General features: G+C 38.2%; 3 protein-coding genes across 11 annotated transcripts; 2 read left to right on the top strand and 1 right to left on the bottom strand.

Annotated features, from left to right (window-relative positions):
* Window positions 1-2,196: 2,196 nt before the first annotated feature.
* Window positions 2,197-8,390, bottom strand: Arpc2 (Actin-related protein 2/3 complex, subunit 2). Of its 3 annotated transcripts, none has more exons than XM_022849829.2 (12): window positions 8,245-8,390; window positions 7,567-7,689; window positions 7,015-7,127; window positions 6,758-6,804; window positions 5,179-5,276; window positions 4,878-4,996; window positions 4,488-4,584; window positions 4,093-4,216; window positions 3,852-3,869; window positions 3,391-3,472; window positions 3,062-3,143; window positions 2,197-2,913 (listed from the first exon to the last, which is right to left on the bottom strand). In XM_022849829.2, exons 2-12 carry the CDS (start codon window positions 7,645-7,647, stop codon window positions 2,833-2,835), a joined length of 942 nt encoding a protein of 313 aa, XP_022705564.1. In that variant the 5' UTR covers window positions 7,648-7,689; window positions 8,245-8,390; the 3' UTR covers window positions 2,197-2,832. The 3 variants fall into 3 exon arrangements, with proteins under 3 accessions (XP_022705564.1, XP_022705565.1, XP_022705566.1); XM_022849830.2 differs by lacking the exon at window positions 8,245-8,390 and adding an exon at window positions 7,895-8,025; XM_022849831.2 differs by lacking the exon at window positions 3,852-3,869 and having other exon boundaries at window positions 8,245-8,387.
* Window positions 8,391-8,395: 5 nt separating this feature from the next.
* LOC111269907 (uncharacterized) lies at window positions 8,396-14,252 on the top strand. Of its 5 annotated transcripts, none has more exons than XM_022849821.2 (10): window positions 8,396-8,481; window positions 9,528-9,678; window positions 9,859-9,980; window positions 10,142-10,251; window positions 10,445-10,591; window positions 11,275-11,513; window positions 11,804-12,041; window positions 12,173-12,383; window positions 12,517-12,754; window positions 12,945-14,252. In XM_022849821.2, the coding sequence occupies exons 2-10, from the start codon at window positions 9,625-9,627 to the stop codon at window positions 13,086-13,088; spliced, it is 1,503 nt and encodes a 500-aa protein (XP_022705556.1). In that variant the 5' UTR covers window positions 8,396-8,481; window positions 9,528-9,624; the 3' UTR covers window positions 13,089-14,252. The 5 variants fall into 5 exon arrangements, with proteins under 5 accessions (XP_022705556.1, XP_022705558.1, XP_022705557.1 ...); XM_022849823.2 differs by lacking the exon at window positions 8,396-8,481 and adding an exon at window positions 8,533-8,804 and having other exon boundaries at window positions 12,522-12,754; XM_022849822.2 differs by lacking the exon at window positions 8,396-8,481 and adding an exon at window positions 8,543-8,804 and having other exon boundaries at window positions 11,275-11,504.
* A 2,499-nt stretch (window positions 14,253-16,751) lies between these two features.
* Lac (septate junction protein lachesin) lies at window positions 16,752-23,792 on the top strand. Of its 3 annotated transcripts, none has more exons than XM_022849828.2 (11): window positions 16,752-16,867; window positions 19,292-19,434; window positions 19,933-20,100; window positions 20,366-20,484; window positions 20,644-20,749; window positions 21,120-21,259; window positions 21,664-21,776; window positions 22,018-22,111; window positions 22,294-22,409; window positions 22,829-22,875; window positions 23,327-23,792. In XM_022849828.2, exons 2-11 carry the CDS (start codon window positions 19,389-19,391, stop codon window positions 23,467-23,469), a joined length of 1,092 nt encoding a protein of 363 aa, XP_022705563.1. In that variant the 5' UTR covers window positions 16,752-16,867; window positions 19,292-19,388; the 3' UTR covers window positions 23,470-23,792. The 3 variants fall into 3 exon arrangements, with proteins under 3 accessions (XP_022705563.1, XP_022705562.1, XP_022705561.1); XM_022849827.2 differs by lacking the exon at window positions 16,752-16,867 and adding an exon at window positions 17,275-17,439; XM_022849826.2 differs by lacking the exon at window positions 16,752-16,867 and adding an exon at window positions 18,391-18,870.
* Window positions 23,793-24,547: the final 755 nt, after the last annotated feature.

Below are 24,547 nucleotides of genomic sequence, written 5' to 3' on the forward strand. Positions count from 1 at the left end.
ATATACAATAGAGTATATATTGGCGCACTAGTCGATATATACTCTGCGAAAATTATATAGCGTGCTACTTACTTTGGCCTCGCCAACCCTGGCAGCTCTATTGTGTATTTATTAGTAAACTGTACGGATATTCACGGATTAATTTATAGCAACTACAAATGCCTCTTGTCTCTATAGAATGCTGTCATACCGCTCAAATAATTCTATTAAAATCAGCCGATTTTCTCAGTTGACCGTACGTAATGATAAACTGAAAAATAAATGATAAAAAATGATAAAAATGAGGCAATGATTCCGTGCTTAATTCACTTTCTTTCTTAGCTTGTAGATAAGTCTGCTTTCAGCCTGCAAAAGAATTGACCAGTCAACATGCATCATACTTGACTACCGAAAACAAATGAAACCCGTGGGTAAGGAAAGATCATTATAGCTAAGTAAGGTATGCTTATAATACCCGAAACATTTAAGAGATATTCAAAGAACGGACAGCACGATATGGTCCCGACAGAATTTATCTTAAAAGAAGAGCATTTAGCATGAGCTATATATTCAGTGGGACCAGCGACTTTATATTATAGGATAGAGGTTCGTAAAATCAAGAATTTATATCTGTTCCATAGACCCATTATTCGAGGTATGTGTGCATACAAGCCATTGTTAGTGCACGCCGCCGCAAACCGGATTCGCTTATTTCTGTTCAACAGCTTGAGAAGGGTATAGGGGGCACTACTTAAACGAGCTCATCCTAATCCATTTTGACTTCTGTAGTAAGTGCATATGAGCCACGTCGATGGACGTATGGAACAGGAATAGCAGAGATGGTTAAACAGTGGTCAAACTTTTTTTGATAGCCGCATAAAGTTACTGCATCAAACTTGAGGTTCACAAGGGGGAAGGGCGTATGGCGACCTGCCGTACGCGCTCACAGAGTGATGACGTCGATCTACTCTTCCTAAAACGGCTGTCGCTGCCGCAGCTTTCCCCAGTCGCCTGTTCAATACCCGCGCAATACCCTCACAGCGCTCACGCTCGCACACAATGCGGGCCTAAGCCATATGAGGATGCCGGACCTGGCGCTCCCACAGCACTTCAAGTTTCAATAGCCACTACCACAGGAAGTGTCGCAACCCTCTACTGCCCTCTACTAAACAGGGAAAGACGAGAACGTGTTGCATAGCTTAAAAGAGGCTGGCAATGCCCAATCGGGTCGATGAAGAAATTCGCTCGACCCCCTGAACTAACAGCCCAGGCTACCCACAATGGGGCGTAAGCACCAAAAGTTAACTCACGCTGTCGAACGCTTGTTCTAGTTGTGTCGTACCTGTTACAATGACGTGCAGCACCATTGAACTACGTTCTTAAAATTATTAGAAGTACTCGTCGTCACTTCTGCGTATTGTATGTGCACAAGTAACGACATAGCATGTAGCTTTAGCATGTAGCGTACTAAATGGGTGCCTCAGTAGTTTCGGTGGTCTCACGGTTCACCTGTAAGCAAATTTACAATGTTCTAACATTGCTGTTTATGTTCGGATACACCTATTTGCATTTACCTTTTTCAAAGCATTTCTAAGAAGCTTCACTAAGCAATGAGAATCGGATTCGCGTCACGCAGTTTTCTGTACCCCAGCTTCTGTTCTGTTATTACTTTCTAGTTACCAATTCAGTAACCAAGAATTTCGATGTTACTATTAGGATGATGAGATTAAACTACCGACTTTTAATTGGACGTTACGAGACTTAGCAGAAAACTTTACATATAAACACGCGCATGCGAAATTTTTAGATGAGCAAAAGAAAAACAAAAAACAGCATGCAAGCAAAACCATTCAATAACTCATGTGGAGACATCCAAAAAGCTTATTTACTCTTTTTTAAGCCGCTTTCGGAACTGCTCTAAATAAGACAGAACGAATCTATGGCGCAGTTAAAAAGAAGTTACGTGCTCCAACAAAACCTACAATACTCATACTCATGGTTATCACTTATTTGGTAAACGCGAACAATATGCACTTATTATATTATTATATTTTGCACTTATTATGTACTCGTTAATTAATATTTCAATGAATTGCTAAGAATCTTGATTTGCTTAACTGAGAAAATCTTGTATCCTATCACAAAAACTACCTGGACAATCGCTTGGAACTACCACAATGGCTCGAAAATGCATATCGATGCCAAATAAACCATATGTGATGATTACGGTTCAAAATGCGTTTATTATTCAGCAGTCGCTATAAACTTACATCAATAACTTATCAATAATCTTATTGTTGTTACGATGTTATGTATTACGAAGTATTGTCCGAACCAGACTACTGAAGTTGCAACTCAAGACCAGAGAACTGGAACAGCTACTTCAAGCGCTGTTCTCTCTGTTTCATGTTTAGTCTGTGTTAAACACTAAGTCGATTGTTACGAAGTTAGCCGTAGAAATGGGGAAGAAACTTGACAACAGAAACCGTAGGAAAAATACGTGTATACGATAAATATTCTGTTCTTAGATTGCATTTGTTCATCAAACATTCGTTTACATGCCGTTGCACGTATCGCCGTTCTCTTCTCTACGCATTTCTCATTTAGCTGAAAATCATACGGAAGATTCCTTTCACAGATGGCAGGTGAAACAAGCATATGTTTGCTTTTCGTTTTCTTACGGCAATGATTGTTATCAAGAGTAAGCAAACCAGTGTCCTTCTTGCTCTATTATAATAGGCTCAACTAGTTTTTGCTTTGAAGAAATAGAGGAAATCCTTGATAACTCCAGCGAAGGATCATTAAATACAGATGGATGTTGTCGTTTTAGAGTTCCGAGCTGATGAAGCTTGTTTAGTTGTTTCTCGTAAATGTTCGCCCGGAAATTGTCTTTTTTTCCGTGCTCTTGTTCTCGGGTCGAGCGCGATTCAACACCTGATATTAAATAAATTGGTAGTTAGTCATTATTTCTGCAATTTCTATTTCATAAGATAGTTGATAATTAAATAAATACGATTCACCACATGATCGTCACAAAAATACCGTACGATAAATGCGTTTATGCAATAGTTTTAACGCTTACTTTTAAGAAGTCCGATGTCTTAGCGCGCATTCGAGAATGGATGTAAGCTTTTGAGCACTTAATGTGATAGTGCAAGTAATCCCTGTCGATCGCAGCGCATATATATATATATCGATTAGTATACATTCGTCATGAAGTTAATTATAGAGATATCTTTTTTGAAGGTAATTTGCAAACAATATTGGATTTCCTATTACATTACTAAATTTTCTTTAATCTTCTTAATAATTTATTATTTTGACTTGAAATTTCAAAACTGAATACTGTATCGCTTTATTTTTAAGGTCTACAGTTACACCTTATCTAGTAACGCAAAAAGTTGCCGTTACCTAAACAAGTGAATAAGATTAATTGTGTTGTCACGAGCCTGAACCGAGGTATGTCGTGGGAACAGAACAAAAGTAATGTATCCTGAAAACCCAAACCGTAAATTGTTTTAAGCAATCGAATCATACAATGCAATACTCACTGCAGGATCTTTAAGTGTCAACACGCGAATTAAGCTAACTAAATACATGCAAAGCTACATGCTTTGGATATCTACTCAACTTTAGGTAATTTTAATTTTACCGTTTTTTTTTAAATACTAAACACGTGTGTCACACCTTGGTAAAATATCATAGCCTCGAATTATAGTCGACAAAGAGGAACTAGCATGCCAACAACAATAAGAGCTACGGCTAGATTTCAGTTCGATCGGCTTAAGTTAATGCACTTCAACCAAACACTGAAGAGACTCGGAAAAGCTAATCTTTTACTACGATTTTCACTCTGCACACGAGGTGCTTACCGGGACAATGAGAGATATCTGGAAATTGTCAAAATGGGTAGAAATAATTATTACATAGGTTCGGCGTCAATCAAGTTTGGTTTGACAACCTGTCTTCTACACTTGTTTCACCAAGCAAAATATTTACAGCTCCTAAAATCTCAGTATTGATAAGATACATCCTTAAACGGTATATACAGTTATATAGCTAGTATAACAAAACTGATGTTTTCATAGAATGAAACAAATCTGGTTCTCATACCAATGTTGTCTCCAGTCATAGCGTCTGTATTTTGAAGCTCCCTCGGAGGTTCTCGATGACTGAATAGTACCTGCGGCGCTGTATGTGACGCCTTACGACCCTCTCTGAATTCTTGCATAAACACCTGCAAGGGTGTACAGACGTTAGACCATTTCAAAGGATACAGCAAAACACAATTAAATACGTACCCCTTATAGAGCCAACTTAAACGGGTTTTGAGAAGCAGCAGACGTTGGCCATAACTAATGCGGAGTTTTCAGTTCTTGACGCATGTCGTATGTGCAAGCTTTCGAGACCGCTCTCACGCCTTAATAAAAAAGATGGCCGATCAAGAAAGCATAAATTGACTTACGTCCCAGTGTTAAAATATGCCGGGAAATTCATTGGGTATCAACCTTTCCTATAATAACGTCATCCTCGTCCTTGAAAATCGTCGAGAAGATCACGGTCACGCGGTCGTGGCTTGCTTCAACGTACATCGTTTCGTCATCCCTAAAAACAAGAGGAACTTTTAAACTAATATATATATATATATATATATAGAGAGAGAGAGAGAGAGAGAGTACGCCACGAATAAAATGCTTATTCGTTTCAAGTCGAAGTCAAGACAACCTGCAACTGGCTAGAGAATTGATTTCACCACATCTTTGATGGGATAAGATAATTAACTCATCTGAAGGGGTTGCAAGACCTTGTGGGTTTTAAGATTGTATGTTTTCTTACTTCGTACAAAAATAAATTTAATTAAGGGTTAACTAACGTTGTTTTTTTACTTGTACACATACCTGTAGTGAATAACAGCTCTTTTAAGCTCGCCACCTTCAGGATTCTTGGCCAGTTTTGCCTGATGCTCAAAGTATTTCTCGAACACCGATGCAAAGCAGTTTCGCTTTAGCAGACCAGCCTGTAAAGTCAGAAAACGTTTCATGTTAGCATAAACAGTTATTCAATCAGTCAAAAACATGTCTATAATTACGACGTGATAAGTAGTATTCGCTTCTGTTCTAGACCTTCCAAAGCAAGTTTCCCAATCGATTAGTTTTGAAACGTTTAGTGACATATGGGATGTCTGCAATTCCTGTATACCTTTTTAATGAGAGGTTCGTAATCTTTTGGCGTCGAATCGAGGTCAAATAGAATTGATACGTTGTACATTTTCTCTGGCTCGGGCTCAAGAATATCACCTGTAATTTCATCGATCAATTTTGTTAGGGTTCATTATAGCCTACCTATCGTTAAACACGTCGCTGCTGTAGATTGGTTTGTATCAACATGAGAAATACAAAACTCACCTAAAATATGGTGTTCTTACAAAAATAGCTATTTTGCAAAACAATTTTTTTGCTAACTACAAAACGAGCTGTGACGTTCTGCTGTTCGTCACGAAGCTTTCACGCTTCGAAGAACAGTCTGAGTGACATTAATCCAATATGCTCTCATTTCATTTGTATCAATCTACGATGCTACCCGTTAATGTAACGATGTACGGCATTTTTCTACAGCACTGTAACGGCTACTTGCACCAGTTAAAAAAGGTAAGAAGAATTTGCTACAAATAGATTATATTAATATAGCCATATATTATAAGAATATATAGCATCTATTGCATATGCGAATGCATATAATCCTTATCCCGATGTTCCTCATTAACTGACTGCCATAATCTTGTCTTCCTTAATTTTTATCAAATAGTCTGTCCCATAAGTCCTGAATCATAAAAACGTCAGATGCGGTAGTTGTGAATAGCTTCTGTAGCCACCTGCCATGAGCGTGCCGATTCTCCAACATTTGTTGCACGTAGTTCCATTACAATTTGTGCAAAAACCTCTTTGCTAGTATATGTGACTTGGATAGCCCCTATTATTAATTTTATATGGTCTCTTATAAAGCCATCCTTTAAAAATGTTTTTATGTGTTTTGTTGGTATTTATTTTGTAACAGACGATGCGCCACGTTTTACTTGATATTGCCGCATCAGTGATATACTGGTATTATCTGGACGCTAACATGCAGGCTGTCACCATGATTGCGATGCAATCGAATCCATGTATTTTGGAACAAAAGTAAATATGTTTTTGTTCGAATTTTGACGATGCGAAAAAATAAATATCATTTGCACTCATTGAATGGTCATCTTGTTCTTAGAATAGAGTTTTATAATATTCCTGTGTAATGAGCTTAATGTTGGATGATCTTGGAATTGTAATCCAAACGATAATGCAATAAGTAATGATAGTATCAAGGTTTTTAATAAATATTTTATCTACAGCTGTTCCATGAGACGTACAGTCTCTCAAAGCGAATAGCGCCAGAGTAGGCAATCAACGAGCCAACTTGAAATATTTTAAGAGTACGAAATTTAATAATATCTGCTCTGGGCGAACGTAACTGCATGTTTTGCTGAAATTAAAATCTTTCATATTTTAGAGAAGTATCAGCTAAATAGCAAATTTAAGATATGCTAATAAATGTCTCAGGGAATTCACCATCGTAGAATAAACCACTCCTTTCTGTGATACAGCATCTGTGCGCTGAAAGATGTAGTCCATTACTTGGAATTTACGATTTATAGAAGGTTCAAAGAAGCGCACGCTTTTGCGACAACCAACACAGTATTGTTAATCTAATTAATTAACATTATATTATTATTATACAAACAACTTACCATATTCCCGCTTTAGAAGCTCATCCGCTCCATGATCTTGTAGTTCTCTAAAAACGATGCATGCAAGGAATGCTCGTAAACGAAATGATCGGGGGACACGCTTTGTAGGATTTGGTCATCCTATCCAAGTATCTACATCAATATATAATCGTTTGAAGTATCTGTTGACAGCATTGCGAAGACATAATACAAAGCATGGAAGGATTCATTCATTTAAAATATAATTGCAAGTTTTCTCGCACACAGACCAAAGTTACCTATAGAATTTAAGGGAGATGGAAAGACGGATTTTAGCTTTATCTCCATTTGGGTTCGAAATGTGAAACAGAACTCCATCGAAATCGGCTATCGTCACATCGACTGAATCCGCCTAGAACAATACACAAGAAACACCTTATGTTCCAATGCTCTCTTGATAGATCAATATTTATTGGCTACCGAACTAAAGAACACAACATTCTACTACGTTAGAAATACTGGCTAGTTACAGGTCGATCCCGGTTGAAATTACAGAATTCTTTTTATACTTACTGAATATAATTTTTACAACATTAGCTGCACGCTGTTAGTTCTAAGTTTCTTCATTTGTATAATGATATTTCGTTAGTAGTATATCGGCCACGAATTAAATTTAGCCCTTTTATGCGTAGGAGTCGTTATATCGATCGGCTAATTGCTATATATAGAGAGAATCCACACACGTTTGTAATACTTCTAGCAAGAGGCTAAAAAGGCAGTAAACGAAAATATTTTAAAGGGAGCTAAAAACAAATATTTAGGTTTAAGAAAAATATATTTTTTAATCTTACCTTTGCACCAGTTTTGTGATTCTTGAATTTAATTCGAAGGAGGTCCTCCACAATTTTGTTGTTCGTTTCAAGAAGAATCATATCGACTTAGTCTCACTATAACCAAACACTTGAAAACCCCGTCTGCAATCATTTAACAACAGGCTATTTACCATTTGCCTTGCCCTGGAAAACGTCATTCCTAATAACGGCATTAGTTCCATCCACTTTTAGTTATAGAATGGGAACTTTTATTTTGCTGTAATAGCTGGGTACAAGATAAACAATAATCAAAAATATCTGAGCAGTATAATTTTAACAAATAAGGAAATCAGTTAAGTGACAGTACGTGTTTCCTAGTGGCAGGAGGGTAGTCAAGAGGACGAGGTTAAGGCGAAAAATCTTTCAAGCTTTTTCAAAGCGTTTCAGCAAAAACAGAAACAATGACGAGTTACTTTATACGCTAATTCTGACGATCTCCTGTGTAACCTATAGGAATATAGCAAATTTTTATTGAATAGAATATGGAAAGCTATAGCGTTATTTTTTAAAACGTCTTCATTGCTCTAATATGCGTCGGCCCTTTAATAGCTTTGACGCCTTTTACAACGCAATTCTTTGCTCAATCAGAAAAGTCAGGTCACAGCCAAATATTGTTCTTTCTTCCCGTTGCTTCAGTCCTTGTTACAGTAAACTAACCTATATAGATTTACAGCCTACAGAGCCTTCCACAAGGCTCCCTGGAACGTATCACTCTATAAGGAGTTCGTCGCTTGACTGGAGATCAAATATTACTCATGCGACAGTTCAGCCGAGCATTAGGTGGTTTCAACACCATCAACCGTTCTATTGAGATCCAATCATCCAAACACACGGAACATGGCAACTGTGTGGGGTCACGTGTCCGGCATGACCAACAGAAAAAATAATTTATCGGTAAATGGTAACATATAAAGGGGAATCTCATTTTCTAGAAGAAAATCTTTTAAGCCCAAAAAATTCTCATGTCAGTGTCTCGGTAAGATTAAAAAAAACAGACAATATTTAGTAATACACCTTGGGTCGCTGTTAACCTCCTAGGAACTGCGCTTTCTATGCACTCCCAGTCAGGGGTCCAATTTTATTGATTCGTGTCGATCTGAGTGTTCATGGCCCGGTGCAAATTTTTACAAGCTGGTGGCCTGTGTAGTGACAAATTTGACAGAGTTCCAAAGTGCGGGACACTCGTCTCGCTGATCTGCTAACAACTGCGTGACTTTGTAAGTTTTTTTTGTGCAGAAAATGTCTTGAATTTCGTCCCAGAAAGTGAGAAGTGTTCTATCAAATATAAGTCCCTAGTTTAGGAGCGGTTTAGTGGATGACGTGTCTTCAGTGCTGTGAAAGTCTTGCATTATAACTTATGACGGCTAATATTATCTTTAGCTTTCTTAATTTCAATTGAAACAAAGCATAGTGAAGCCTGCAATGAAGCTGTGAGAGGACTAGATGACTTACTGCAAAATGCCCGTAACTCACATTAGAATCGTAGAGATATCCATTGTTACGGTCACAGCTTTCTTTAGTCTTACTGGCTCATAGTTCAAAGACGCGTACCATTTACAATACTAAGTTGGCCGCTGAATATTATCTGCTGAAATCTAAAACCTGTAAAGCATCATCGACACGGCTGTTACTACATGAAATTAAGCTGAATTATTTCTGACTGCCTCTCACCAGTGAGATAACAGAGCTCTAAGCGCTTAAAACCGCTTCGGATGTGTCCTGTATTTGCAGGCAAACTTAGCTTTTAGTAAGATGAGATTTAGAGTCATCTTATGATCGATTCCACAGAAGCGCTTACTTTTTTTGTAAGAAAACCTCATTCGTTCATTTCATATCAGGGGGAATTAATTCTTATATCTGCTTTAGTGTCTTGTTGCCGAAACAATATCTAGTCCACCAACAGTCCACAAATTAACGTTTGTTAAGGTTTTATTTTCCAGATAAATGTTTTGAGGTACTTCTAGACGCATTTAGCTAGCCAGAAAGTTATTCTCGAATCGACAATCCTCGCGGTGAATAACAGTTGAACGAGTGAAGATGTCGTCAGGAGATGCGAAGATTGATGCCCTCGCGGGAAAGCTTGTCATCAAGGTATTTCAAGTGTGCTAAGAGGGGTCACATTGAATGATGTATTAGCAGAATTAAAGCTAGTAGTTTCTCAATCTTTAGATGTACTTTATAGGTTTAGCTTATAAGCAAGTACGTTAATTATTAGTTTATCTTTGAGTACTTACTTATTTGATAGTTATTTCGTCTGTCTGCAACAAATAGGCGCAATTGGAGGGCGATATCCGACGTATTGCCATTCACAATGAGGATATCACCTTCGATGAGCTCATCCTCATGATGCAACGGGTCTTCCGAGGAAGTCTCTCCACTCAGGACCAGATAACGTGAGCAATTTGTTTATGATACTTAAGGCTAACATGTTGATCTGATCATCCGATAGGTTACTGCCTTTTTCTAGTGTCTATGGCGTTTATGACAAGTTTTCGACATAGTCTCTCATATTTCTGGTAATGAATTAAAAATATATTTGTGCTAATATTTTCAGTTTGAAATATAAGGATGAGGATGGTGACCTCGTGACTATCGTTGATAATTGCGATGTCTCCCAGGCTATTCAATGTTCGAGAGTGTTACGTCTCCGCGTTCTTGTGCAAAGTGAGTATATAATCAAACTTGTCGTTGTGTATTTATTGTGTAGTTTACTTTTGTTCAAAGCGTATCATTGAACCGGAAGAAAGCTGAGCGTTCTACTTGTCTATACAGATTCGTGTGGGTCCTCGTGCGCTGCTTTGCAGGAATGATCTGATGGTTATATAAACAGCAATAATAACTTGCACGATATTTTTAGATGAAGACGCGAACGCAATAACCGATCTTCGGGCGGAGCTGCTGGAAGTGCGGAACAAAGTCGACCAACTAATCGAGAAGACCTATTCGCTTAGCTTGGGCAGCGGAGAATCAAATAATAAGGCAGCATTAGAACCAGCAGCGAAAGGTTAAATACAGTGTCCATTATGTCGCTACTATATCAATAATGATCCTTTCACTGTGTAGTCAGTCTACCAACTGCTTCGCTTAGATATGCGAGCTTTTCTAACGGGTTTTCATACCTTGTGATGACTACACTATCTGAGCTAGCTACAGATTTCGGAAGACCTTACTATTAGTGTCAAACCCTTGAAGCACTGAAACGGTTTGCGAACTCTTAAATATTTTTTTTATAATAAACGGTGGACTTTAATAGTAGGAATCTTGTAACTTGCCAGTGTCAGACTTTAGTAGTAAAGGGGATCAAGTGTGAGGCTCTTGGTATACAATCAGGCCATACAGATGATTTTAACATACTAGACGCGCCTTGTGGGTTATGCGTTCGACAAACTGCTAACATTTGCAAAATCAAATTATATCTTCAACAATTATTCCTAGTTGTTAGTAAAATTAAATTGTATAAGTAAATATTATCGAATATTTAGTGTTAAATAGACCACTGAACCAAACATTTTAAAGCGACTACAGATGACAGATGTCAGCTAAAACTGATTAATAATTTATCTAAGAAATGTAGTTCAAGTAAGGTTCATACTTCTATAATTATGCCGTCAATCAGAAGCACCGTTACAATTAATGGCGGTACGTATTGACAAACTTGGCGTTTAATTTTTGTGTGTTGATGTTCAGTAAATGGAGATTTAGGCGTATCTTCACCGCCAGGAGGTTTAAATGACTGTTTACGCTTAATCAAGAAGGATCAGGGAGTACTTTTCCCAGCGCAAGGAAATTCAACACAAAATGCTTGTTCTCCAGGGTCTGTTAACGTGCCCTTATCACGACCAGGCTCTACTCAGCAACAGATAGCACCCAATGCCTCTGGGCCCTTTCAACCGGTTGTAAACCGCGCTCCCCCGAAGGTGGGCGAGGTATTGTCGCTTTATCATTGAATATTAAAAACTTCCTCTGTAAAAAAACGCTACAGTTTTAAAAATTATCTTATAAAATAAAAAATAAAAATTATCTTATAAAATATAAAATAAAAATTAAAAAAAATATCTTAATTTTCCTCATAATTAGTACTGCGAAATTTCAGGATAGACACAAATAAAGAATCGTAGCTTTTGCAGAACTCAGTGGCTTATATAGATGATTTTTTGCGTTTTTATACATTTCCATGATTGAACTCGGCGTTTTGTGCTACGAAACGAAACTCCAGATGAGCCCATCTCCAGCAGGGCGTAGTGCGACTCCGCAGTCACAAGGTGGCTCGCAGGTCGGTGAGACGTCCGCCCTTCATCAACAGGCGTCCGGCCAACAGCACTCTTCAAGCCCGGGAGAACTGTTCAACCCTCAGCAAGGCCCTGGCTCTATTCATCAGCAGAATCCGCCACAACCTGGAGCGAATCAACAGGCTTCCCAAACCCCGATTGGACACACAGTTGCGTCTAACCAAGGTAAATTTCTGTATGTTTGTACACTAATTCGGACGCATATAAGTACATTATTACCCGCAAAAGCAGTGTTTTACATTGTCTATCTAATACGTTAGTTAGACAGCTTTTAAAAGACGACCATTTTTCGGTAGGTGTTGCGTCGCTATTCCCATCTCCAGGGGTCGCTCCATCGCCAGCTCCGATGCGCATGGCCCAAGTGGCTCCCCAAGGGTACCCTTCGCTGCCACCCACATCAGCTGCCCAGCAGCCCACGTCGTCTCCGTACACCCAGCAGCAACAGCAACTTCCGATTCAGGCGCAACAACCACAACAGCAGGGTCAGAACCCATCGCAACCGAACCCGTAAGTTAAAATAGTGTGCATAAAATGGTAGCTAAAATTTTCCTGTAAACTAAAAATGCTTTCATTTTGTTCATTCCATTTAAGAAGCGTAAACTGTTCTATTACATTTTTACATTTTACACAAATATTTTAGTGCAGTAGTAGGCGGAATGGTCGCCCCGTTATCCCAGTCAGGCGTGTATGTGAAGACGTCTGGATCGCAGGGAGCGCCCCTTGGCTATCTTCCACAAACATTACAACAACCAGGCGGCGATCTTCTCGCACAACAAAACCACGCACCTCCAACAAACCCATCTCAAAGTGTGACGCCAGCAGGAGTCCCTCAGCAACCCCAACAGCTGCAACAACAACCGACTCAACAGCAAACACAGGTATCGATGCAACGCAGTATCGTTCGACCATTAAACTATGCTACATCCCCCTAAGCATAATTAATATAGAATTAACACTTGAAAGAAAAAATAGGAGAAATGTTCAAAATGCTACTAGAAACATCTGTCATGTGTTTTAGTATCCTATATGGACCATGACTTTTACTACCTGCATTAAAATTCATTTCAGCCTTCCGCAATGACGGGCCCACCACCCACAGGACCACCTCAGTTCGGCGGTGCTTCCCCCAGTGGTAACCCTTTTGCGCGCGGCATTAACCAGTATGCTCGGTACGCGCCTATGCCTGGAGCAAACTCTAATACATACCACTGACCCTTTGCTTAAAAAGCAAAAATACAAAGACTGGCCAGTAGGAATCCAGTAAGGAGTAATAAGGTAGCCGTAGCGCAAGAATAGCTAAAAAAAGATTTCGATACTAATTTATGCGCATTGACTGACGTTCTACGAAAACATAGTATTTTATTTTCTATCTGGGAAAGCAAGAAAGGGGTGCACTAGATTAGTGTTTTTTGTTGAATGAAATATAGTTTAAACTTGTCAAAGGTTCTACAGGGGATGATTTGGATGCCGGAAGGGCAATCGCCAGAAAATCAAAGTTAGGCTTAGGGTGGCAATATCTGACTATCTAGCCTGTCATGCCTATTTTACTTCAAACAGGGCTTAGTATTATTAAATTTCTATTTATGTTTAAATGTGATACGGTCAAGAAATCCTTGCGTTGGAGTAGTTGCAAAATAATTTCTCTCAACGACAAGGAGTTCACGACGTAATAGAGAACGCGTCTAGCAACTTTAATTAAAAGCCTGTTATTTGAATAGGCTATTCCAAATGAAACTTCTTTCGGATTTTCAAGATTGGTGTACGGTCTCATTATCGTAACAGCCCAGGATTAAATTTACTTATATTTCTAGATTTAGGCGACTTTGATCTATGCATGTCTCCAATTGGTTGGTAGTCGATCAACCGATCGTTTGATGGATAAAACGGCAAATGGCTTTTACTATTAACGAGAGCGTGTATACGTGTTAAATAGATTAATGGTTTATGGGATATTCGATAGCTAAATAAAAGCCATTTGCGATGGGATACATTTAGCTGTAAGATGCTCTTTTCATACGATGCTGCGGGTTGTGCCGGTGAATTGAGGCAATCATATCGGTTAACGGGCAGTGAACAAAAAATGTGTTCGGGCCGGTTTTTTGCATCGAGGGTACTAACCTGTGTACTGGTTAGTCAATCTGGAACTGCTCGTTGGTCTATTGATATATAAAAATCCACAAAATATGCAGACCCTAGCGTATCAAATCATAATGAAATTTAAAATTGTAACGAATATACTTTTCAATAAACATAAATCTGTTCATGTAACCTGACGGGATCTGTAAAAATTGGATCGCACACCCAAAAACACAACATCAAACAATAGGAATTGAGAATGATCTATATGCATCTGAATAAAGTTAGAATGAACAGTAATTATCAGTGCTTACTCCCTTGCTTGATCTTTAGCTCCGATTTTTCATTATAAAATACGTTTAATGTTGGGTATTGTGTTTTAGTGGAAAATTGCTACACTGGTGGTAAGATCTCCATGCAATACAGTAGCTTATTACCATAACGGTGAGCTACAGTAAGGTCTGCTTACATACATAAACAATTCAATTTCCTACTTAGTGTCAGTGAAGAATCAAACGTAATAAATAACGATCTTGCCGCCTAATTAGTCTAATTCCCAAATAAAGTTTATAGGGAGTTTTGAGAGTTTAAATTTCTAGCCTTGTAGCAAACCCCAAAGATTCGGCCTTCCGATATACAATTCATTCTTCGGTCCTTGAATGAGTCGCAAAAGTAAATAATAGAACAAGGTTACGCGAATTAGGGTACTGAACGATCTATTGAAGAATCCTTGTAGGTATATGAAAAGTTCAAACGGCTGAGCTGTAACAGCACATACATATACATATCCTCATTCAAGTAAGTACTCGGAAATTAACATGGCGGTTCGATCCCTATGATGTAAATAGCCACATCGAACCAACTCAAGATTCTCGAAGACAATGCTTCCATATCGCCGTTTGTAAGAAGAGTTGCAGCAAAATTTTAGACTCGATGATCTTTTTCGGTAGGAACTGATTTCTTAGGTTGAAGAATTAAGGGTATCGCAGCACCAAAATCCCAGATGCAATATATATTTGCTCTTTTTTTTAAGCAATAGCACATGTATTACTGACCGTAAGTGTAAACTTACGATTAAAATGTCATTGTTCGTATGGGTGATAGTGAGGATAAGAGATCTTATGTGTTAGTTAGCGAATTTTTATGTTGGGTACTGCCGGTGCTTTAGACAGCAGATATCTTGGCCTAGACAACAACTACCTAAAGGCACACTCGAAATAAGCACACTCAAATAATTCTTATGTACGTACATAGAAACTAAATAAGAGGTAACCCCACCAACACGATACGAATGTGTTGATTTTTTTTTTATTTCTGGCTTTGTTTGTGAAATAAGAACAGTTATGCAAATTTAAGACTTAAGTTGCGTGGAGTCTACTGACTCCACGCAACTTAAGTCTTAAATTTGTAGAGCAACACAGTGGATATCTAACAGTTAGATGCCCCCATTTTTTTAAATTCACAACATACGTGAATATTCGCCTTGTATTACACGTTGTACAAGCTGTACATGCTATCCATAAAAAATAATGCATTTTCTATTGGTTGCTAAATGAAATAAATGCTATTTTATCTTAGGTAAGGAAAAGTAAGAGCGATACCTTTAAGCGATACTAAGAATTCGTAAGATTCCTTTGGTTAGGTTAATTTAAACATTTAGAGATAAGCTCGCTTTTAGAAGCAGCCGATGCTTAATATGGCATAGTCGTAGGATGACGTATGCATGCCGTATGTTTGAACACTTACGTGAACGTTAGAAAATCTCTCGGATATTATTTGCCCTATACAATTTCACTTGAAATGGCATCAGCCTTTCAGTGAGACTAAATATCATAAGACGCTCATTACAGGAGTGAATCGTACATACTCTCTCAAGATGAAAGATAGATATCTGTGTATATATGTATTCTGACTTTGTAATCAATAAATTCTATTCCAAACAATCGATTTGAATTAACTATGGCGTCTATATAGAGGCTGCTGAATTCTTTTATCTCTGTATTATGCGACACCGTACAGCATTGCTTTTTTTTTACTTCAGTAAAGCTCACACAAGGTGTACTTTCCATAGATATATTCATTTATCGGATGTGCGTGCTATATCAGTACATACATAATATTTATTTATAGATTGAAAGAATTTCATGATTTTCGATCTAAGATATATGATCATTAGAAGTACACCTTGCTGGTTTTTCTGAACTTGACTTTATACGTAAATTGAGTTTTAAGCAATCAAAAAACTAAGCCGAATACGGCTAATATGATAAATTCACGTCGATGATCAGCTTAGACACTGTCTATGAATGAGGTTCTGCTATTGAAATAATAAGAGTTTGCGTATCAGCGACCAAACTCGCTAGAACCACCAAACTCGAAAGACTAACTAGAAATACAGTACGGTATTTCCCTTTTGCTGGTCAAATTGTAGTCGGAAACACATAATAAGGAAAACTAGGCAAAGATCTTTCACTCACCTCTTATTAATATCTATCGCACTTTTTTTTTTGAGAAAGGCTGGCATCTCCTAAAAGTGCTTATTACTGATTAAAGAAATTCTGTATTCAAAAATGTATTCTATTAATTAATGTGGTATAACTAAATACAATTCCTGACTTGTTAGTATATTTTTATTTTATTATTATGTTTATTTGGTTAAGTACATTTTTGGCCTTCTTAAAGGCTGACACATTTTTTGACACACACTCTTACAGTATGAACTCTCCTAGCGTTCGCCGGGGCAGAATCTTACCTGAAGCGGCTATACTAACAAATGACCAAAGCCAGCGCTGACCCTAAACTCGGCGCCAGTTTCAGTCGTAAGACTTCGAAAAACAACAGTATTTCATAGCACGCCTGTTTGGTTAAAGTATCACAGAAAATCTGGAATAACCATATGCATTTCGAAATGTGACGTAAGTCAAAATGTCTCATAACATTAAATCTAGCTGCACTTTTTGCAGAACTATACCTGCCGCGCCCAGTCGTAATAGCGTGTTCTGCGAAAAGTTATTGGTTTCGATAGACAGCTAAAGTTTTGAAGTTGTAATGTTTGACTTGCTTACATTTGAATACATGAACTTATAAAAGATCTTGTAAACGTTCGAGTTTACCAGTACTACTAGGCTTTTGATGGAATGTATCTTTCGCATTGCCTTTATATTCAAACCCACTGTCCTCTTTATCATATGAAACCATTTCAAGTTTGAAAACAACTGTTATCTAATTTTGTTCAGTATAATTTTTACTGAGACAATGTGTGAACGGTATGCCGCTGGTGGGCAAAGAAAAGACAGTGCTGCAATTTTCGCATTGATCTATCGTAATGCTATATAGGGTGAAATATTCGCGTGTCCATAGCAACATGCGCAAGGCAGGCAAAACAGAACGAAAACCTCGAAGTTCCAGATAACGTGAAACCTATATTCGATGTGTTGTCCCAGCTAGCAAATGAGGCATATAACGAGCGATAACAAACCAGTGTCAGGTATGAATTTCAAAGCCTAAAAAGGCAGCTAGGCTACGATGATGAAAGTAAATTACGAAAGAACAAGCGTTCTTTCTCCCTAGAGACAGACCTTACTCAGAAGCCTGCTTGCGTATAATCGTACAACTGGACTTATAAATACATATATAAAACATACACATATATTGAAGTGTAGGTTTGTTTGTGCATAGTGTTCGTGACGTATGTGGCACTAGCTGTAAAGGTTGTGCTAATTTACTACAAATTCAATATATAATAATAAAGCCCGTTCATTGACCATTTCTACAATTTATGCCGTGCCATAAACCAATTTAGTACAGTAAATTTGGAAAAAATAAAAAAAAAAATTGGGAATTTCTTCAGTACTATCGATACTAAGTTAGGCACAATATATTGAACACTTTTCTGATTTGTAGTTTTTTTAATTCAATTCATCTGTTAGCGTATGTTGAGAAGGGCCTATAATGATCTATGAGACATGCTGTCTTTTCAAGAAATGCGAGAATATATTATAAACGATATGTAAACGCACCTTCATATATAAAAGGATGAAGGTGCGTTTACATATCGTTTATACATATATCGTGCGAAAGTGAAAATGTTTACACATATTTGTATATGAAATAAAATTTCCTGTCTATGAACTTCCCGTGCTTCAAGTAACGTAATTTTTTCAACGTTTTTCTCTACATCAGAAAAGAAGTTTGATGATCCGCAACTACATGGTCGAACCCTGGGTCAATAAAAGTAACCAAGCAACATGTCGTCCACATACCTTGTGGAGAAATTACACGCCCGAGGACCCTACTCATGTCTATACGTATACACATACAGATTTCAGAGCATGCGGTTCTTTGATAACCAGCGAAAAGAAAAAAAGCGAAAACCATACAGTCAGTCAATGTTGCTTTATTATATCTGATTTGTTTAAAGCATTATGGATAGGACACTAACGCATTACACTTAGTTTAAAGAGAAAAGCATTTGTCTTTAGTGCATCCTAGTTTAACCTGTATTCATAAAGTTGTACATTTTGTGAAACCGCTTGCTTTTTACTTGGAATATGTCCAGAGAGCAGAGATATATCGCGTCTTTCCTCTTATCCGTCTGAACGGATGACAACTGCATCGCATGCGCCGCGCTCCCTTAGTTCGCAGAACCGTTTTTCGGCTGCTTACGATTACGGCTACTATTATTACAGTTCTGTCTGACGTCGATCCTAGCGCCGTTGTTATCACTACGAACCACTCTCTTCTGGCGTCTGACGGCGCTTCAGGCTTTAGCGTCGCTTCAGTCATCTAACTCAGATCGGCAGCAAACCACTGCCGAGCCGTTGAGCACGACGCTCACGTGCGGCTCGATCTAACACACTTCAGATACCTTCACCGATTGACTAATATTCGCCATACTCATGATATTCGTAATCCTTAGGTATGAAAATCCGCAAAGTTAGACAAACATTCAGTCGAGGCTAAACTAACGATTAAGTGCCGATTGTTTTATCTACCGCATATGTGATCTATATTATATTGGTGTTGGTGGACAATGATGAGGCCATCTAAAAAAATTGGGTATTATATGTACAGGCTTGCACGTACTTTGATAGCTTGTTCGTGGCAGGATCGTTTATGAAGGCCTATTCCTGGTGAAAGTGAAAGTGGCAGCAGAACGCCGAGTACGCCATTCAGAATTTTTTCATCTGAGCAATGTATCCGACGAACTTGAATGTCTTATAAAAAGCAGTTTTTTTTTTTGTTTTGCCAATAGGATTCAGCTGTGGTAACGTATTCGCTTTTATTTGCTTAGTATTTTGTGTTTGTGATCAGATTTAAAGAATATTCTGGATTTGCAGTGAAATACAATTTAAGAATGCGGTTAAGAACGTCTTAAGGCACGTCAGAGAAGTCTGCTGAAAGAGGAGGACACATAAGGGGTCATAAAGGACAAGAATGTTGCAAAGGGTGGTGCTAGTCGCGCTGGCTTTACTAGAACTTGGTAAGTGAAATAGCCAGCAAGTATTTTGTTTTAGGAAGAAATAGAAGTTTAACATTAACAGTTGCTGATGGCACTTATTATACCACTCGATTCTGGCCAGGCATTTTACGAGTGTATAGCGCGAGCATACGAATGTGTAGTTTACATCTAGATGCGATAGGAAACGCATGTATAATGGTTACATAATATAAGTGTTTGCTGCATAAGAAACGCTCTGCACGATCTAACTTGCAGTAGCTGAAGTGTAATGCTGATATATGAGCGACTTCTATCTGTAATAGGCACTATATGACCGGCTAAGTGCACTAACGTGCAAAGACTTCAATTCTTTATGTGAAAATTATGTATCCTAAACAAAAAAAGTAATGAATTCTCCAGTGTAAGGTTTATTGTAAGCTCTATAAGTTAGCTGGGACACAGTCATTGCAATTGAACTACAGACAGGCTTGTTTACACTGACCATGATACTCGTGTCAATGGCGCGTTTTTCTTTTATAGCGCTGTGCCAGCAAAATCCGACAATCTCGTACATATCGAAGGAGCGTGTGGTCAACATCGGGGATACAACCGAGCTCGAATGTTCAGTTCAATATGCACAGAGCTACCCAGTTCTCTGGGTTCGGATCGATCCTCGGCACCCTGAAAGTCCCACGATTATATCAACCGGTGAGTGAATGCGAACGATAAGAAAACAATATTCAACAGAACCTTAATTTTGTCTAATGATTTTTATTTAGCGCTGCTTTCCTGCGTAGGTCTGTCTACCCTTATTGCCCTGTCCCGTGCTGTGAATACTCTATTTATGTCAAATGCAATTGATTAGTTATATTTACTGTTTTATAAGCAAGTCATTGCTATTGAGGGCGGAACTCATAGTTCGTATGAAGTGCCGACATTAGATAAATTTTTGTGTACGGATTAATTTCATTAGGTGGTTCCGTCATCGTTCCGGAGCTTCGATTCAGTATACGTCATGACGATGTATCGTCCACCTTTTCCCTATTAATTTCCAAGATTCAAGAAACTGACACAGGACTCTATCAGTGTCAGGTAATAATATGAAGTTTCAGTTTTACAATCACACTCACCGATGTCATCCGCATCACAGCTTCACTGTGGAACTTACTAATTTTCTTTGAAAAAGGCGCTACCTGGATGGTGGGTAAAAAATTAAATTTGAACGTCGTTTTTTTACGCGCCTTTTTATAGGTGGCGACCTCGGCTATTCATAAGATCACGGCAGATGTTTGGCTACACGTCCGCATCCCACCAATTATCTCTGACAACTCGACACGTTCGATTATTACGTCAACCGGTAAGTTACAAGCTCATCGAAACTTGCTTTGCCAACTAAGACGAGTACTGTGAATTTTGTTTTGTCAGACTGGTGACGAAGAATCCTTATTGCATCGGACGGACAGTTCTTCACTTTTGGCGGCACTTCAGATAAGCGACACAGTCATTCCAGCGGAATTTTTATTGAGATTTGACTGTTTTGCTGCTCCTTTCCCGAAAGATTAAGTAATTCTAGTATCGATCTAATTAGACACGCAAACAAATATATGGACTAACTGTTCACATCAAATCGCTATGACACGGAAAGAAAAATTCGCGTAGCTGGGTTGATTGTGGCTTCAAAAACTACTACTCTAGTTGTTGTTGGAACTGTTATCGTTTGTTTTGAGGTGCCAACGCTTCGCTCGAATGCTACGCTGATGGATTTCCTCCGCCGCGAATCACATGGCGACGTGAGAACAACGACCTTCTTCCAACGGGCGGTGCGATCTATCGCGGGAACGTGCTATCTATATTCGGAGTCACCAAGGTTAGTTCATAGACGTCCACTGACCATGCTAGTACAGAATTATCGGCCAGAGAGCTTGGCTATCTGCAATTTAACTAAGCTGCTTATTTCCTAGCATAATAGTAAATTAATAACGACGTAAGAAGTTGTTGAAAAGGGCTTCCTCTTTTGAACTAGTAGGTCATCTCAGAACAAAGACAGGGTAAATACAGTTATTGCTACCTTGAGATTCTTAACGTTAACGAACGTGAAATTCTTAAGATGACGTGCCTTCTCCTTATTATATATATATATATTCTTTTATGCTATATAAATAATTCTTAACGAAAATATTTGGTTGACGTAAATGTATAGTAGGATTTTTAGCATTGTTGGCATTCTAAGATCTGTTCTTTTCGAACTTGTAAAAAAATATATATCTGAAGGATGATCGAGGCACTTACTACTGTATAGCTGACAATCGTGTCGGTAAAGGAGCTCGAAGAAATGTCGGAGTTGAGGTTGAATTTCCTCCTGTTGTCACAGCGGATCGTAGCAGGTAAAAAGTATATACACGTCAGTTAAATAAAAGCACCAATGAGACATCCTTCAGAAACAAGTGAACATATAAACTGTTTAAATAAAAGTCTTTTAATACAGCTTTGTGCTTCGTTAGAAAATAACACAGTGAGCGACAAAAAGTTTACACACCTTTTTCACTTTGTGGCAAAATCAAATCGGATTAAGATCCAAATTAAAACGTGAATAATAACGTTTTTGACTATTACACGGGCCATTAGGTACGGACAGGCTTTGCAATATCCAATGGACCTAATGTGTCACGTCGAAGCCTTCCCATCACCTTCAATTCAGTGGTGGAAGGACGGATATCAGGTGAGCGCCACTATTCACCCTCGAATGCGAAGATTCTTATTTATGATAAGTGTTTTGTGAGGATACGACAGTTAAAAGAAAATGATCACTAATTCTTTAGAACAAAAATACTCCATAGTTTTTACGCTGTTCTAAATTCAGCTCTTCTATTGTGTGTTTCTTTGTTTTTCTATGGTGACTAGATTTCCGATAACCAACACTACAGGATCTCGATTTTCGCCACCGCTGATGAGTTCACTGATTCTGTTTTGCGGGCTGTAGCCATCGAGAAGAAACAGTATGGCAATTATACATGCAGGTACAGTAGAATAGTGCCTAGTGCTTATGGAACAGTGTGCATGCGTTATTTTCCCTTTGTCATCGGAAACTTTTACCATTACGTGTTTTTTTTTTTGTCCTTAATACGTATCTATGAAAACGCCGCAAATAGAAAAACGGAAAAAATAAACAGCTCTCCATAGCTTTGATTATGCGCGAATATCGTATTTTTACGAGTTGCCTTTAGCATCAAATGATGAAGAGTTTTCTTTCAACAGATGAAATTATTGTCAGCTAACTGTTTACTTTGTGACCCCAATCAACTAATAGACCGTTGAATAACAATTAGTTAGCGTTAGCAACCTAGGCTGAATCAAGTCGTAACAATTATGTTATTTGTGATCTGCTTTATAAAAAAAATTGCAATCAACAATAACTTAGTGTTACTTTTTATTACAGAGCGATAAATAAACTTGGTTCCTCTGAAATCGTCATCAACTTGTTTGGTAAGAAAAATGCTTGTTATATCTTTAAATCATGGTCTATCACAAGGCAAGATTGACTGAATGAGTATAACCTGAACCGAGACATTGTTTCATATGCGACCATTTATGTAAGATACACTTGACAGAACCACTTCTATCAATGCGACGCCCACGACGATGCCCAAAAAAAGAAGCAGTAGAAGTCTTTTCCTTTCCCATTTGCACGAGAACTACCCTGTGCTGAAGTCTTTGTCTTTTTCACTCCTTCGATATTTCCTCACCTCATTTTATTGTTTTTCATCATTATCGTATACTTCGGTCTCCCCTTGTACTCCAAAAACCAGCCTTTCCTAATCAGATATTTTTTTTTTTGTATTTTGGCGTTTTGTTGGTATTGTTGTTGGTGCAGTGAACAAATTGGATTGCTATACTAAAAAGCATGCTCCTAATCGGGATCTTTCTCCCCTTTTAGAAACTGTGAACGTAGTATGTCCGCCGGCCTGTGGCGCTCAGTACCTGACTGGAAGCGCAACGACAGCAGTGATTTCTGGGCCGGCTATACTCATATTGGTGGTGGCGGTTCTGCGTCACATACGACAAATGGGAATCTATTAAATTTAAAACATTTTTAAAAATATCAATAACTTAATGAGCGACTGAAGACTTCATGACGATTGCGAAGCATTGCTGCACGATAGAAATAAGAGTGAGCATGTCAGCGTCGTCTAGTAAAATAAATGACTTTTGCAGTACGCAGCAAATGCGGGGGGTGACCAGAACATCTTTTAAGCACCCGGTACAACCCGGAAAATTAAAAAAAATTATATATATATTTTATATGTATATCGTATGTATGTATTTAGTATATGTTTATACTTCTATAAGAGTCAGACGAACAAATAAAGGATGGTGGACAACTTACTTATTGATAAGTATAACGAGTCTGATTTTTTGTCTAAGGCGAAAAGGTGCTGTATCATTATACAACGTTATAGCTTTAGCTTTCTTCAAATATGGGCGTTCAATGATCGCCTCAAGCGGCTTAAGTGTTTCGCTGCAGGTCGCAACGGTTTCAATCGAGATTTCCGAATTCGAAAAAAATTCAGTCGAAGTGTTGAGGGCAATACATGCGGTACAGAGATGCATGTGTGGCGAGGTAAGTTATGCTCATGGTCGAAGAAATGTTTGCAGTTTGCCAAAGATTTATGGACATCAATTTCTGCGAGCCGAAGTTTTACGTTGAGTGTTGACAAAATTAATTTTTGCATTGTCAGACACAATATATTAATTTCAATATTTTTCTCTCCTGAATTACATTTTATTTTATCTCTGTGAACCAGGCGTATTTAGTTCTTGCGGTCGTGGTCGTTGGTTTGCATTTGAGGGTAGCCAGTGCAGTTCGGCTTCCTTTGAAAGTCTTTAGCGGTTAGAAAGTATCATGCCTATTCATATGCTATAGAATATAATGCATCCATTTTATTCGTGTTTTTGCAGAGTAAAGTTCTTCCATTGATACTAATCTCTGAAATCAACTGCGTGGTTAAAGAGAATACAGGAGACTAAATGTGTTAACTTGCGTCGACCGATCAGAAGTCGTCATCGCAGGTAGCCCATCTAAGCAGGAGAATTCTGATATAGTATTATGCAATTCCAATGGCCACGGTGAGTTAGCGTACAAGATCTATAAAATTTG

Source organism: Varroa jacobsoni, unplaced genomic scaffold (genome assembly GCF_002532875.2).
Source record: "Varroa jacobsoni isolate VJ856 unplaced genomic scaffold, vjacob_1.0 scaffold_1423, whole genome shotgun sequence".
In the NCBI taxonomy this organism is placed as follows: domain Eukaryota; kingdom Metazoa; phylum Arthropoda; class Arachnida; order Mesostigmata; family Varroidae; genus Varroa; species Varroa jacobsoni.